This window comes from Xiphophorus couchianus, chromosome 15 (genome assembly GCF_001444195.1).
Source record: "Xiphophorus couchianus chromosome 15, X_couchianus-1.0, whole genome shotgun sequence".
Taxonomy (NCBI): domain Eukaryota; kingdom Metazoa; phylum Chordata; class Actinopteri; order Cyprinodontiformes; family Poeciliidae; genus Xiphophorus; species Xiphophorus couchianus.
The window spans coordinates 22,168,092-22,185,440 of NC_040242.1; the positions used below are offsets into that span (position 1 = coordinate 22,168,092).

At 42.0% G+C, this 17,349-nt stretch overlaps 1 protein-coding gene across 1 annotated transcript in view; it reads right to left on the bottom strand.

The window, feature by feature from the left end:
* The window catches only part of rev3l (REV3 like, DNA directed polymerase zeta catalytic subunit), a 58,255-nt gene extending 43,149 nt beyond the window's left edge, over positions 1-15,106 (bottom strand). The window contains exon 1 of the mRNA XM_028039976.1: positions 14,434-15,106. Coding sequence (XP_027895777.1) covers positions 14,434-14,572 — 139 coding nt within the window. The 5' untranslated portion in view covers positions 14,573-15,106. The remainder of the gene's footprint in view (positions 1-14,433) is intronic.
* Positions 15,107-17,349: the final 2,243 nt, after the last annotated feature.

Here is a 17,349-nt window from a genome sequence, read left to right on the forward strand (position 1 = left end):
TACAGGTGAGGGGATGAACATGGTTTTGAATTGGTTTGTTTTGCTCAACAGTGCAGTGTGAAAGCAAACCTCACCAGCTGAAAATGGGACAAATGTTTTTATATTTAGTCTCCGATCAAACCAAGTCTACAGAACTATCAGGTGTGAAAACAGCCTTTAGGTGCGTCTTGGTCAAGTGTTTCACATTTTAATCCTCTATACAGCCACAGCAAACTTGGTGCTCTAAAGCACCTGTATTGCTATATGCCCAGTGCCCTACTAATAAAGGGTTTCCTTGCACCACACATTGCTTAAGAAATACTACAGTAGCTGTTTAACCATATAATTATAGACTACATATCCAAATAAATTTATCAGCATAGTTCTGATGGGTAGGAGAGGTAGACATGTCTGATGAATAAAACAATTTTCTTTCCAATTAAAAAAATATATATTTCACTGACAGAAACCATAGTCTGACAGCAAAAGAAAGGAAGACAGGGAGTGTGTATTTGTCTCTCAGGTGGACCTCACCAAGGTGTGCCACCGCTCCGCTACTCCACCAGTCACACAAAGGCTGGCAGCGGCACGACGCCGAGGGAGCAGTGAGCGCGCCATGCGTCTGTCTGTCCTCCACAGAGTCAACGAGAAGCTGCTCTCCGTCTCACACACACAGAACAGGCAGCCAATACCAGCTTCTGCTGCAGTTGCTAGGCGACGACACCAGCAAAGCAAAAGTCCTTGATGGACAGCGGGAGAGATAAACAAGTGATTCTTTCCACCCAGCTGGCCAGGCGGCAAAATGAGAGGTGAAGAAGAAGTGTTAGTGCAGAGAATGACTGAAAGATGGAGATGAGAAATAAAATGTATCTCTGAATGAAGGGAAAAATATGGGAGAGAAGATGGGGGCCATAAAATAAGAGCAAAGTCTGTGTAATTAGGAGGGTGAGTGGGTGTATCTTTTCATGTGAGAAAGCCTGAGATATTCCTGAAGTAATAGAAGCCAGATGAGCTGAAGTAGAGATGGAAAGAACTGAAAGTTGTATCTTCCTGAAAGAAAAGAATGTCCTGTTCTCATCAAACTGGAGTGTCAACCTATTAATGAAACAACCAGGAGAAGTTTATTCTCTGGATATTTTGTAACCTAACTTTTACATAGAAGATCTAAGAACTGTTTAAGATGATCATAATGTAAAACGCATCAAAATTCAGAGCATGGCTAAAACGGTGCCTGACCGATCACCTTTATCTCACTTCGCAGCCTGAGTGTGGAGCTCATCTCCGCTTTCCTTCACACTGCGCAAGCGCGCAGCAACAAATCCTGTCGTGTGGAACTATAACGCTGAGGGCGAATGGGGAAGTTTGCGTGTTGCGGCGGAAAATGACGTCGGAGGTGAAGCACGTGAAAAAGCATCAACACGAGTCTAATATGGCATTTAAAAAACAAGCGCTGGGCGGAGTTTGGCTACATCGAGGCTCAATGCAGGAAAACAAGACATCCGGAGAGGCCAGATGGCAGGTAAAGCAGCGCACAATACCAACATTCACTCGGATTAGCATCACGGTCAGAAAGCTAAACAAATAACCCGAAAAATAATTCAAGTCTAAAAGCTGGCGGTGTAAGACGCTGGTTCTGCTCTTGCTGTTGGACGGCCGCTACTGGTAGAAATATTTTACAGACGTAGCGAAGCTTTACCTCCACCAGACAGTCCGAACGTCTGCTTAGCATGTTAAAATAAACCCATTAATATATATATATGAATCAATTAATCAAGTAAGGATTACATAAATAATAAAAGAGACTCAGCAAAATTTTGAGCTCCATTTGTAACCAGCTTATGTTTAGCACAGTCACGGTTGCTAGGCGACAGGACATACACCGAGGTAAGAGCAGGAATAATCGGAAGGCTAGACATCCAGTTTCACAGCCGCTCACTTTCTTCTAGTCTTTGAGGTCAACAAAGAACAAAGAACCCGGCCTAACCGACCAGGTTAGGTAGCCTAACTTGGCTTGGACATGTTATAATTTACTCAGAAAACACAACAGCTTAAAGTTGCAGACGCACACATAATGAGGAGTCTCCAGAAAATAAAAATGCTTCCACCGAAAAACACAAATGCACATAAACACACCAAAGCCTGTCGATGAAATTAGAAAAGCTGGAAGGCTTCTGTGTGTGACCCAGTAAATGTATGAATCCAGTTAATGGCAGACAGAAACGGACATTCTGGATCACAACAGCAGCCAATCAATAGCTTCTATCAAATCATAGCAGCTCTGGTGGCACCATGTCCACCCAATTGCCTTTCCTGAATTAAATAGCAGTGGTGTTCGCAGATATGTTCTTGTCATTCCAATGGATTAAAACAAAGACTTCATGAAGTGAAGCCCCAGATTACCATGCTGAAAGTGAGGCTTTAGTGTTTACTTGCTGAGGCACGATAAAAAATATCAGACACGAGCAGCCAGGCAGTGAGCATGGATCAGTGTTTGTGCATTAGAGTGTGTGTGTGTGTGTTGCTGAGGAAGAGAGCATTAAGAGCGCAATGAAAGGAGAGGGAGAACAGAGGAGGGTGACAACCCTGTAAATCACAGGCTTTCTAATGGATCCACTGCCATCATCTGCTCTCCAAATTAACTGCAGAGAACAAAGGGGAGCAAATATACAGATGAGCAGTCAGCGCACAAGAACTTTATGCTCCCTGCTGTGTAATTACACAGAGCTGCATTGTATGATCTTTGGTCAGAGTCTGGTTCAGGCTGTAGCAAGTATGGCTCTGATAGGAGAGCTGGTATCACACTCCAGCTCTGTTTCATATCAGGACATTATATGTGACATTTCACTTCTTTATTCCAGACACAGTGTCATTTTAAAGCACAACCAAGTAACTATACATTCAGTTGTTATAAAATGCTGTAGAAAATATGACTTAAAAGAAAACTGACTTAACAATTTTATACCTTGAAATTGGCCTCTGTCTCTTGAAGAAGTTGTTCTTTCTCCATGATGTCCTTTACAACTGTTCTTAGGTGCACTGGAAGGAGACGTAGTTCCTATAATCATGCAGGTTTCATCACTCTCCTGTGTGGCTGGAGTACTTTATTTTTTAAAAATATGTTATTTTGAAAATGATAAACCTCCACTTCCCTTAGACTTCTGTTCAACAAAGACACATCCTCAACTCTATTGCAGTTACTTCAGGTGAGCCATTAGCATTACCACATTTAAAGCAAAAAGTTCTACCACCTCATGACACAAACTAGACATCGAGACATCAATGGGACTGATGGTAGGTTGTTATATTTTCAGCGAGCTGCACTAGTGTTGTTGTGCTTGGAGTATACCGTGCAGCGAGTTCTTGCAGGTAACCCGGAAAACCCAGAGTGGAGTTTTCGCATTGTGAGTATTTAATCAATCAAGTGGAATGGATTCGATTGCGAAGCAGCAGAAGCAGCAATGAGGAAAGTAATATTTTAAAGTTAATATGAGACGTCCAAACAAGTAGATTATAGATAAGATGGAGACAGTTTCCCTTCACACACAATGCAATAGGCAACTGTCTACATCACATTACATGTCATGTTATAAAGTTATTACAACTATTAGACAATTTGAATGCTAATAAGGAATGACCGTTTCAGCAACAAACACTATTCTTAAAGAATGAAATAAAAAATACTTTATTGTGGCACAGTGGTAATATTAGATGCAACAGCAGATAGTCAAAGTGGAGCATTCAGATTTCCACCAAGTGTAAAATAGAGCAAAGTCAGAACATAAGAGTAATAATACTACACTCATTAAAAACAGCAAATGCAGATTAAAAGAAATGTACAGAGAGCGTTTGCAGGTAGCATTACTACCACCAAATGGTAGCTGAATTAAATTTGCTAATATGAGAAGCTAAGACGAGCGGCCCCTTCTCAGTGGGTGTGAAGCAGCTTCCCTTAAGCACCGTGTAACCACCATGTGTCACTTCAACATGATGAGCTTGAAAAAGGAAAGATGTCCAGACCTTGTTGCCAGCTCTCCCAGACACCTCCCTGGCCGAGGACACAGACAGAACGCTGCAGAGCCTGTTCTCTGAGCAGAAAGGTTGAAGCTGACCAGATGGTGACTTGGAAGGCACCAAACGCCCATCGTCACTTTGCGGAATATCCTGAGTCTTTAGAAATATGGGCAAAGAAATAGAGCCTGGCTGCAGTATGATGCTGGTCAGCTGTGACTTTGTTTCTGCTGGCTGAGGAGTGTGGCTGCAGCTGAAGGCAGCAGTCTGTATATCTGTAGATCATAGAATTGTGCTGTTCAGTCAGCAATGAAAAAAAGTCAGATATGGGTGGTAACTGGGAAAAAGATTTTTAAAGGGGCAGTAATATGTGTTTTCCAGGCATATAGTGGCATTTTATAACACAATCAAGTAACCATTATATCTCTGACTCAGTCATGTTTTTCAATGCAAACTCAGAGTCAGGAAACAAGACCCGGTGCTTAAGCATCCAAGTAAAGTTATAGATTACTGAAGAATTTACTCTTTAAGAGTGAATGTGATAAGCTTTTACACTTAATAAAGCGGGAAAACTTTTCTTTAATGTTTCATGGCGTTATGACGTTAACATACATTTTTAAAAATCACAAATAAATATAAACTTATGAAATGTGAAATTCTATTTAATTTGCTGTTCATAAATAAATTTAAATCCATGCTCATTCTTCATAAGCATTACAACAAAATTGAAGTTTTTAAAGTGTGCATAATGGAAGTTGCGGACCCCCTGCTGGTAGAAGAAGAATAGACAACTTTAGTGGGTCTTTCTGGGACCAGCACTGCACCTATCAATACTAGGACCCATCAGCATGGGACATGTAGGCCAAGCACAGCCTGAAGGCAGCAGCAAGACAGGGCACAGAGTGCTCTCACTAACAGACACACTGAACACAAATCACCTCATATTTATCTGGACTGACCACATGCAATGGTGCCCTTATCTTTTAACATTTTCTAAGAACTATTGGATTAAATTGTAATCTACTTTGCATATTTTTGTTTCTTCCACTGAGTTTTAAATGATATTTGATGTTTTAACCCGTGTGTCATTCTGGTCAGAAAACACTCCACACAGCATCAAAATGGGCTTTGCCAGTTCACTTGGATCCACTTCCAATTTGTCCCAAATAATGACTGACCACCTGATGTTAAGGAATGTGAGTGTGGGGCCACAGAATGAGTGGAGGAGGAGGGTAGGGACTGCCCCCAGCGGTTTAAAGGCATTCGGTGGGGAGCTCAGAGTTCACAGGAGGCCAGCAAGAAAGGCCTGGGGGTTAGGGGCAGGGGGGCATGAGGTGAGAACAAAGGGCAAAGGAGCTCCTGTTGAAAACACTCCTTCCCCTCTACGCAACATGGACTGCAGCAAAAGATTTTTAAAAAGCTGATGATATTCAGTAAAAAAAAAAATAAATAAATAAATAAATAAAAGCTGGAATAAACATAGGCAGGGTTCGAGGTTCGATGTATGCTTAAAAGACATGTTTTAAAACTGTTTAACATTTTAAGTCACACTAAACCTAAAGTTTAAAGTCCTTTTAGTGAGATTCCAGAGAAAACCCTACTATAACCTGAGATTTCTGCAGCTCACCCTACCTTCTGCTGAGCATTGCATGTCAGCTGGCTAAAAGAATGCTCTCCCACCCCATTATGTTCCTTAGTAGAGAGCCACACTGGAACGTACGTAATGGGGTTAGCAAAATAATATGATTTTTCATATAATCAATGCACAAAAAGTTAATTTTTTTAAGATACTCATTTACGTCAAAATCAATGTAACCGACTAACATTTAACCTTAAAGCTGCAGTATGCAACTTTTATTAAAATTTTTTTTTTTTTTACATATTTGTTGAAACTTGAAACTGTCACCATGTCGTGAAAGTTTGGTATGAGACAGATAATTTGCTAAACAAAAAATGAAGCTCCTCTGCCTTCTCTCAGAAACAACCAATCAGAGCCAGGAGGCGGGTCTGAGCATAGCCACCTAATGATGACAGATAAACTGTTTTCCTGGAACAGTCAGCTGTTTCTCTGCTGTTAGCAGATTTAGCAGCAAGTACATGAGGGTGATTGACAGCGCTAAGACCCTCCTCTTGGTAGTTTTTGGAGCGGGGCATTTCTTCAGGCAGCAATAGTAGTTCAGCGAGGAGGAGGAGAAGATTGATCTTTTCATAGATTATCTGTCTCATTCTCACAACTTAGTGGCAGTTTTAACAAATGTCTAAAACATTTTTTTGAAAAGTTAAATACAGTACCTTTAAGGAGCTATTTATTCAAGATTTTTGTAAAAGCATGTATATTATAATACTAATAATAACAACATTGTACATCCTGTTTTATAAATTAAATCTCACTAAGGGACTGTCATAATGTCCCATGTTTACCTGGAGCAGGACATCAGGGATCAGCAGAGAGAGAGGCTGCCTGAGCAGGACAGAGGGAATCCTTCAGCTGTCTGCAGCTACTCTGATAACAGCCAGAGATTTCCATTCATACCCTGGTTACAAAACTCAGCAAAGTGCATCCTGTTATGCCGTACACACACGTCCTTCAGTTTCAAAGTTCTAGAAGAACTTTTAAAGCTAATAAAACCCAATCTGCTGGATGACAGTGTGTGTGTGTGTGTGTGTGTGTGTTAGTGTGTGACAGTTTGCCTGCATCTACAGACCGACTCATTAATGCATCGATCAGAGGACCGCTGTGGGTTTTCACTACACAACGGAGATTTCTGAGCACGGCCTGCCCTCCTTTTCTCTGCTTCTCTAAATTTGATATTCACAGCGCGTCTCGCTCTCCAGCACACATCATGAGGAGTGGGAACGGAACGGCGGCTCTGCTGGTGCATTGGTGGAGCAATGCTCGCACGTATGCCTGCTCTCTTCAACAGCACCCTCCCCTTTCGTCCTCCCCTTTTGCTCCCTTCTTCTTGGCTTCTGTCATTCTCTCTGCATCGTTAACTGCAAAACAAATGGTCACGAAAAACTGTTAAGAAACAAGGGTTTCATTTTGAGGCAATGAAGAAGATCTACATTTTGTGTGAGGTAGCCACTGGGGGTATAGAGAGGAAGTTAACACATGAAAGTAACAGCGCAGGGGTTTCATCACCTCACTGGAAAGAAGACAGAACTCAAGCTGAAGATGCCTATTACAGTTTTTAATGGCACAGAGAGATAAACACTCCATTTGTGTTTCTCCTTTTTTTTTTGCCAGAAACTCTCTCCACCTCTTCTCTCTGCTCTACTTCCTCAGATTAAGCGTACACTGCTATGGAATTAAGAATTGATCATAAGGACTCAGGCAGTGTGAAGCCTACTGGGTAAAGGCTCGTGGTTACAGCAACGCTGAACTGTGAGGAGGTAAAAGAGTTCAGACTTTCGCGAATGCACCCTGCAGCTGAAATTCATGCAGACTGCTGCTGTAAAGAACAAAGCATATTTGTTTGATTGCACTCCATACCAAATGAACATTCTCCAAGACCTCCTCACAGAAGCAAACAAAAGAGCAGGCTCTTTATAAACCATCTTCACAGAAACTCTCTGAATGTAGTTTACTTCCACAAATATGTTTGCACCACAAGCATTAATCTGCATTGTCGGGGTGTTTGTGCACAAGCATGCCTCACATCCACACAGTCCTCAATGGTAGACAGCAGAGCGTCACAGTTTTAACCCACCTACGCTCTGATTCAGGTTTTTCTTGGACCCCTAACCCTCTCATTCACTTTCAACAAGGTCTTATTCTGCTGCTAACCCCTGTAGGATTCTCCTACCAGCACTAACAATAGCCCTCTAGGACCACCGAGTGGGGAGCCTTCTTTTTGGCTTCCATAGCTGCCCTCCCCTCTTTTTTTTCTCTTGATGATGCAGGAGACAAGCCAGGGGACCTGACATGACCCGACACCACGCGCCAACATGGGCCTCTCTCTTTAGACAGCTGATAAACAACAGAAGAATGGTCAGCTTCAGTAAAAACCTGCTTCACAGTGGCCTTGCTATTAACCAGCATTTCCATATTAAATGCTGGTGTGTTCCTGAAATTAAATCAAAGAACACACACACTTTCTGTTATCTGCTCCCAAAAGGCCTACTTGCTCGCCATGGCGATAAATGAAGGCCAGCTCACCCTTCAGCAACATTGTAACCGGCAGTACCTGAAGCATCCAGTTTAAAGAAGTTGTAATTTGCTTAGTTATTAATTGGAAATGTAAATCTGCATTTGTATTCTGGGTAAAATACTGCGACTGTTGCTTTTTAATATTCAAATGACTTTCACAAGATGTGCTTTTATTTCTTAAAACTGTCACTATGTCCTGACAGCATATGATCAGACAGATAATGTGGGTGGGGGGGGGAATACATATATAGGAGCTCTTCTACCTTCTCCCTGTGGTCTTACTGCTATCTGCAGAAATACAAAGCTCAGTCAGAGCCGGGAGGTGGCTGTTAGACAATCACACTTGTGTACAAGATGCAGCTGTGCTAATGGTAGAGAAACAACTTACTGTTCCTGGAAAACTCTTTGTTTTCCACGAACAAAGAGTTCCTGGAGAATAACTAGCTTGCATATTCACAGCAGGCTCCTGTGTGGAGAAGAAGCTGTAGACTAGCAGAGAGCAAGAGGAGGATGTGAGCAGCACGTACAGAAAAGTGATTGACAAAGCTAAGACCCTCCTCCTGGCTCTGATTGGTTGTTTCTGACAGGCAGCTGTAGGACCACAGGGAAGAGGCAGAGGAACTTGATTTTTTTTTTTTCAGATTATCTGTCTCATATTACACCTTCACATAATTTCAACATATATCCTAAAAGAAAACATTCTTATATAAAACGTTACCTACTACAGTTTTAACCATTCATTTGATTCAGTTGTGTTGAGGTTACAGGACGGTAGCTCTGGAGGACTGGAGTTGCAGTTCCCTGATTGAGAACATGAGATTTAAAGCCAAATCATGGTTTCACTGAGATTATCCAACTGCTGTGTGTGTCCCTGTGTCTGGATCACTCTAACAGCTGGGCCACAACAACAGACATGGAGAGGGTTTTTTTCCAACAGAGGACAAAAAATACTCAGGCTTAGGATTTTACAATTTGAATATTGCTGAGGGAAAAAAGCTCCAGATGTTACTGTCCCACCTGAAACCATGAGGAGAGGACTGCGGCAGCGTCATCCCTGTAGTCTTCACCGTGGGTTATTCAAGTACCTGCAGAGGAGCTGTACTGAGCTCTAGAACCATCAATCTGATTTAATGAGCCAAAACAGCAGCAAGGACAACAAGGCAGCCACTGTATGCTCAGATAAACAAGGAACCCCGCTAAAGAAAGGGTGGTGTGGGCAACACAGCAGCCTCAGCATGGAAAGGATTAAAGGTTCATGTAGGCTGTTTTTTTTTTCTCCAGGTCTGACAGTGAAATATGTTTTAATGGGAAACATGGCAGTGAGAGATGATGAGGCCTGTTTCTCTGTGGGTGGGGCTACATGCAGAAAAAAAACATTCTGATTTTTGAGAATGCATAAGCTATAATCAATAAATCTCACAGATCAAATGCTGACATGACCTTTGATAAGACTTAAGCAAGACGCTTTTGTTTTTAGGAGCAGAAGACAAATTAAAAGGACATCTTGTTTCTTTTGTGGTGTTTGAAAAGAACACAGAAACATGACGAACTGCATGAGGCCTGTCGCCAGAACACATTTTGTTGGGCGATAAATTGTCCCAGACGTTACTACAAAAAGCAAGTAATGTAATGGAAATGGCATAATAATGGAAGAACACACCGTGAAAGATCAATAAACTTAAAAAATTCTAAAGACCATTTAACACTAGAACGGGAAGAGATTTTGGTAGAAAGAGAAAATAAATCATGCAAATGGGAATTACTGAGCTTGTTTTAATTTATTATGCAATTAATTAATTTATTGCAACAGGCCTAAACAGCATAACATGAAAACTACCTGAACCTTCAGCAGTAGTGGCTGTTCTTTCAATCTCTAATCCTAGTATAATGGATCCATGTCTGATATGACAGCCATTAAATTCATTAGCTGAAAAGCTTTAAGTGCCACCGGAGACTTTATGTCACAAAAAGCATCTGATTTAAAAAAAAAAAAAATCACCAAATGTGATTTATAGTATTGTAGAATTAGATAATCCAGTTCAGTGACTACTAATAAAACTGCTTGGTCTCTCATGTATCACCTGATATACTTAGGTTATAGTTAAAGGTGTTTCCTGGTTTCCGTCAGTCATCCAGACTGTGGTACTACAGCCTCTAAGAACAAAGCCTCCTCCCAAATTTTTTTGTGCTTTACACAGACGAGTGAAAGGCTGAGGGAAGACTTCAGTGCCTGTTTACCTATTAAAGCTTTCGGCTGTGGCGGCCCTGATGGTGTCTGGACAAGCCTCTCTGAAACCAGATACCGCACACCACAAATCATCTGGATGCCTGGTGACTGAAAAACAGAAAAGTTGCCAAACCTATGTTTGTAGTAGTTGTAAACTAAATACAGGCAACATAGGCAGAAATAAGAAGAGAGCTTGAAATTAACCCAAGTAAACAGGAAGCAAGGAGAAAAGAAAAGAACACCACAGGATCAGCTGGTGAGGGAATAGGCTGATTTTCAGCATGAGAAGATTTGGTCAATGACCAACCGATCAAAAAAAAAAAAAAAGAATTTAGACCTTTATCTGACCAGTTAAAAGTTCTACATATAAGTACTTCCAGGCCACAATCATAACAAAACTAATCTTAGTTTTGCAGAAAACATATGCTAAAACATATGCTAAAACTTAGCCATCTTTAGCAAGTAGATGACTAACAAAAACTTTAAGAATCTAGTCTAAAGAAAACTACCTGATGCCTTTGGCACACTCTCACAACAGTGCTTCTCTATGATGCCATTTACAACTGTGAAGCAGTATGAGCTCAGCAGATGTTCAGTTCCAGCAGGTGTTTGCTAATTGCTGATCCGGCTAGTCTGGAGGAGCTGAGTTTGGGAGTTGCAAAGAAGACAGAAGCTCGGCCAGAGACTGAAACTTTAGGTATCAGGTTACAGAAACAGATTAGTTTTGGTTATGGATCCTCTAATAAAACTTTGCTCATTCTCTGGCCAACCCTTGTATAAAAGCAAAGATCCATCACTGAAGGATTACTCTGAAGAGGGAGCCAAATCAGTCCCTGCTTGGCCTCCCATTCTGGTTGGCTGGTCATGCAGTTTCCCTCTCTCTGTTTATGCAAACTTAATAAACATTTAGATGTACAAGTAAAGATCCAAACCAGCAAGCCTCTCCGCCTCAAGACCCAGAATCTATCAGCAACATCTGGGCCGAGCCAGCCATCACCAACTGTGAAAAATCGATTCTGGCAACCCTCAAAAGGTTGCAGACACTTCATCAGTTCTTAAGATACATTAACACAGCAGGCCTTAATGTTCAATTGTGATTTTTTTGTGAAATCTGTTTTTTCTTTCTTTTTTTTGGGTGGTCGTTCCCATTTCCAATGTAACTTTTATGTGATCTCCTGTGTGAACTGCAAATGTCCTAAAAGTGTCCCACATGTGCAGTACAGGACGCAGTAACATCACACGTAGTGTAGCTCAGTGTTTGAGGAAGTAAACATGGATGCTAGTGGTGTAGCGTATCTTGGGATTTTAAAGTTGACACAGCACATTATCGTCTGCTGGGGTTCATCGATTGCAGTTTTCTGGCCAATCCCTGGTTACCAATCTTTAAAAAGCCTGACCTGCGAATTTTGATTTTGATTGATACCTTTTTTCTTTTTACTGAAATGTTGTTAAATATAGAAAGAAAGTTGCTGAGCTAGCACCATTGGGGTGAGTATTGTTAACTGCAACTGTGCAGACATGACCTGGTGGGCCGGCGAATCAGCCAAACCTCTCTCAGACTCACGGGGGAGCAAAAGAGGACAGTGGTTGATTTTTAGACCTTTGCTGAGGTAAATAGGATCAATGGATCAGATCGGCTTCACATGCAACTATCAGCCGATCACAGATTTCCCAAAATGAAAGGAAATCCTTTTATATCCCTGGCTCTATTGTTCGCTATGGTTGTTGTTGCTGTTCTTCCGACTTCGACATATCAGGACACAAAACAGTAACACTTGACAAATATCAATGACCTGGCTATACACACAGGTCACATTTGAAAAGATAAGATTTAGGAAAGCATATCCAAGTGGTCTGAGTCACATTTGTAAAAATCAGATCTCTGTTGTTCAGAGAGTCATGACAAGATCAGATCTGGGTTGCATAAGGGCAAAAAAAATTAAAAATAACTTTAGGTTGCAGTGTGAATGTAGTTTTAGTGCTGAACCTTGCTGCCTGTGAAGCTAGAAACAAACTGATCAGGAATAAAACTTTCACAACAGATTTTCTGTACCTCCTCTCTCCAGGAATGCTCTCGTATGCAACAGTCTGCCACACCAGCAGGACCGCCACTGAATACTTCCAGCAAGGGGAAAGAGAGTGGGAGCAGGAAGTGTGGCATCAAATTACACATGAGATGGATGGGAGTGTTCACAGCTTAGGTCAGGGAAGGACAGGGAACATGAGGCCTGGGGATCCAGCCAGAGCCACATGGTGGCTAAAAACAGGGATTAGCTGGCACACAACTACCTAAACTGCTCACTGGTCAACTAAACTAAACGCAAGGACAAAAGAAAAGCACAGAGAGTGAATGGTCCTGGAAGGGTGTGGTCCGATTTTCAATGAGGAAAGAATTTTTGGGGAAAAAACAAACAAGAAAGATCCCTATTTGCTGCAATATGTTCCAGATGGTAATGGGATTTTATTTCTGGGAATGGAGTCATAAAATGAACCTAAACTGAGCCGGAGGAGGATGAAACTGTGAGAATATGGAGGGAACCAGTCACACAGAGAGCTCAGTAGTATCCAAGCTAAACGTTCCCCACAAAGGAAGGTTAGAACCAAGAGAACAAAGGTGTTGCCATTTTAGCAAAAGGTTTAAAGAATTGACTGTTGTGTTGTGTCACACAAGGTATTGTCATCTGCTTAGAAAAAATGAATGCCCAGATGTTACCAAGTGGATTCTGCTGTATTTTCTCAGGTTGTTCCTTTTCCCCAAACATAATTTCCAGCCAGATGATATTCATTCCAATGGGACACTGCTCATAATTGGGACTGATTCTTTTGTACTAGATTAGCTTTATTCTGTTTTGATAAGTGGAAATCCTCGTTTTAACACAACCGTACACAAGTAGATGCAAACAGGCCCAAATTAGAACCGACACTCTAACCTACTCCATCCTAAATCCTTTAATCCTCAATGGAGATAAATCCTTAGGGGAGGTTGCAATGTAGCGGGGGTTGGCTGATTGGGGAATGGAGGGGTGGGGGTAGGGGGGTAACTTTCTTTTTTTAAGTGGGGGAACTAACAACTGAAAATATAGTTAAGGGAACACAATTGCATTTGATCTGTTGGGAAAAAATAGGGAGAAAAGAAAACAAGGTAATTTGGCAAAGGTGGTTAATGCTGGGCTATTAAGAAGGGAAATGATACTGTGTTGCAGTCTCTGTGTGTGGGGGGGGGGGGGGGGGGGAGAGCACATGGGAAAGGGTGTTGATGTGCCTAAAGTGGACATCTTAGAAATGCATGTAATACAGTAAATGTAGTGTGTCAAACTGAGGGAAATGTCTAAATCACATACTGATACCTCTTTTTTTATTATCTTTGACATTTCTATTAATGGAAATAATTAAGGCATAAAATAAAAAACAAGATGTTCTCACACAAAGGACTTTCCTTTTATGTGACCAGGAGGACAACCACTGCTTTAACAGCTCTGCTCTTCACATCTGGATGCTGATTCAGTCCACTAGTGTATCCTTTTATATCCCTGAACTCCTTGTCGGTCTTTTTTTTTTTGCTTGTTTGTTTTAATAGCACCGTATTCAAACTGACTAGACAATGTGGCAGCACGTTGTCCGCGCTCCACAGGTTGCTAGAAGTACAATAAAATGGAACCACAACGCTGAGGTTGGAAGTTGCTCCTGCCCAGCACATATGTGCCACTGCTACCAGCAGAAACATGTCCACCACCAGCACACCGTGATGGAGCAGGGGGAGAAAACAAAGCAGCGCGGAGGGGAGGAGGGAGCGGAGGACTCCCACCGCCGCTGCTGCTGCTGCTGGCAGCAACAGCGGCTCAGGTCGCGTCGCCACAACGTGTCAACACCCAAACTACATCTTCCTGCCGTTTTGCATACAACACCGACCCGCTAGGTTTCCCTTAACGCTGTATTTGTGCACGCGAGAGTCCAAACAGCAGCAACAAGCACGTCCCACGCGCGTGCGCGCTTAAAGAATGCACAAGTGAGGCTGTTTTGCTTTTTCTTTTCTTTTCTTTTTCCAAAGGAAGAAAAATGAGCGACAAACCTGCAGGCGTTGCTCCAAATATCCGCACCACCGGTACCTTCTTCACCTCACTCTCCCTGAATTCAGAATAACACACGTCCAGGCCTTTAATGGGACTTGCGAGATAGTAGTCTGCGGTGACTATGCGCACTGCAAACATGACTGCCGCGTCCGTCAGAAAGAGCGGTAGAGAAAAAAGAAAAGATTTAAAAAAAAAAAAAAAAACTATTGTAGGGAGTCCATAAGATTCCGGGACCTTATTGGCTACTCCAAGTCAGCCAAATGGAGGGCTGTCACGGCGGTAAAAATGGTAACAGAGCGAGAGAAAGCCCAGCTGTGTCCCATGAAGAAGAAAAAACAGCAACAAAGATTCCCGTGTCTTCCGCGCGCCTAGACTGTCACCGCCGTAAAAGGTTCGGCTGCTGCCGCGAAGCCTAACCTCGATGGCGGAGGGCTGCCGCTGCTTCGTGCACTGCTGCCCGGTTCTCTCCAGCTGCTGGATCCATGCTGGACTTAGTGCTAACTAGTGATTTTAGCTCTCGGTGATGTTATTGTTTAAAGCCGAGGAAGAGGTTTCGCAGGCTTCCGGTATGCAGCGTTATCTTTCCAAATCACGTCTCAGAGAGCTAATCCCAGCCAGTCCTTCTCAATCAGACAACCCCCGGCTTCTGCTCCCCCTTCTTCCATAATAGGCTACATACAGGAGGTTAACTAACAGATGATGAAGTTGGACACAATGATGCCGTACTTCCGATGTTCGTTTCAAAACAAAGCAAATATAGGCGTCACAGTCAGATAATTACAAAGAATGCGTTAATTTAGTTATTTATGGTCTTCAGTTTCACTACTAATAAGAGTACATGTTTTCAAACATTCACAGCAGTCATAGAAACCCTACCAACAATTTGAGGTACAATTTATTTCTACGGGACCTTCGGTAAGGAAATGATGTCATAGACCTAACGGAAGTACTGATAACGGAAATTTTCAAAGTTAAGTTGAAAAATAATGTTAATGTATCTTAAAGTTGTGCTGCCTCCTTCGAATGTTTTTTAGTAAAATTGGCTGTAGCTACCAGAGTTTATTTTTCTCAAATTATTTGGTTTTGGTAAAAAAAATTAAAAAAAATACCCACGCTATCGCCGCTGGATTTCTACGGATTTAGTTCCCCAGGAAGATGAAACTCTTATCACGCCTGAGACTTTTCTCCACCCATTCCACCCTGCTTGCATACACTTCTTCATCTCTTGTCCACACTCTCCATTGAACTGGACCGTTTAAATACTTAACATCTTGTCCCTTATTTACTTCTACCATCCCACTTGTGCTGCTCCCATTTACACACATTATGTCTTTTGGCGACTAATCTTCATTCCTTGCGCTGCATTTAGTTCCATCCACTCTGATCAGCTTCAATGTCCCTGCTAGAGAAAAGGATGATGTGCAATGTTAGTGTTTTGCCTACACCTACAGTTCCATTGTTGTCTAATTTCAGGGCTCAGTGAAGATAATCAAAGTTTAAGATTATGCAATTTCACAAAGGTTTACCACACTGGATGTTAATTAGGGGCTTTCAGGGATTTTTATTAAGAACTAAACTAAACCACATACTCTTTTCCTTTTGCATCCAATTTGGGTACTGCTGAAGTTGGTCCATCATATAAAATTGGGGCAAAATGAATCAAAGTAATATACATTTAGAAAGCTCCATACATTGAGAGAATGTTAATGTAATGGCACCGTTTTAGAACATTTCTGGTCCTCCAACCTATTTTTTTCAGTCTTGTAATTTACATGACCGATCCTGGGTGGCTTTAGAGGCTGCTTCCCTGGCACAGCTGCCTCTCTGCCTCTTCAGAATCCCACTCAGTCTAATGTAGCAGCCTGGAAGTGGCAGGAAGCAAAGCGGGGCGGGTTGGTCTCCCTACTCTCTCCCCTCTCCACTGGAGGAGCCGACCACCTCTCCAAACAGCTGCTTCGTCCCGGGGACATCACGTTTAACGACTTCATGGCGATGAAAAATGCTTCATCAGCATCTTCACATTGATGGAAAGGGAATCTTAACCTGACAGAGAGTAGGCTGACCTTGAGTGAGAGCCTGGCTCTCTTAATGAGCCAATCAACAAGCATCTGCTCAGGTTTGCCAACAGCCAGTCTGAGGGCTGAGAGCGCATCTGAGGGACAAATTTACCATCAAACTAATCTAAAAAATATGATATATGCCACAGTTAATGCAGTGTTTGGTATGAGCTTTTATCTAAAGTGTCTCATAGTACACCGAGTGCAGATGATTTTGGCATGGTTGGTCCCAGAGGGAGAGGAGCCATTTTCTGCTCAGATAAGCCTTTGGATTTAAAGAGCATGTCACAGTGATGGAGATGGAGATGAATCCAGGATGGGAAGGGGCAAAGTTCTGACTCATTGTCACAGTTTTTTCCTGAAATGAAAACTCGTGGATATGCTGATAGGGTGGAAGTTTACCAATGGTACCTGATCCAGAAATGAGAATAGGACAGGTAATTTGGATAACTTTGAGGCTATAATTGTACTAATCAAACTTTGTGAATTCCCATCTTTTGTTACAGTACAGGTCTTCTATTGTTTAAATGGGCAGTGTTAAGTATTTTCCAAGAATATAGTGCCTTTTTATAGCACAATCAAATAACTGTGTTACCTTCAGTTGTTATGAAAATGCTATATAAGTCAAATAAGACTTTTTTTTTTTACTTTGCAATTCAATACATTGAAATTGGGCCTCAAAACTCCAGCTCTTTCTGAAACTCTGCCTTTAGGATGTCATCACAACATGGCTCCTTTAACAATGTTTTACCAGCGTCGCACTGAGATGTAGCTTGTATAATACGCTCAGCAGATGCACAATTCCACGAGTTGTTTGCTAATTGTTGCTGCTCGTCTGAAGGAGCTGAGTGGGGAAGT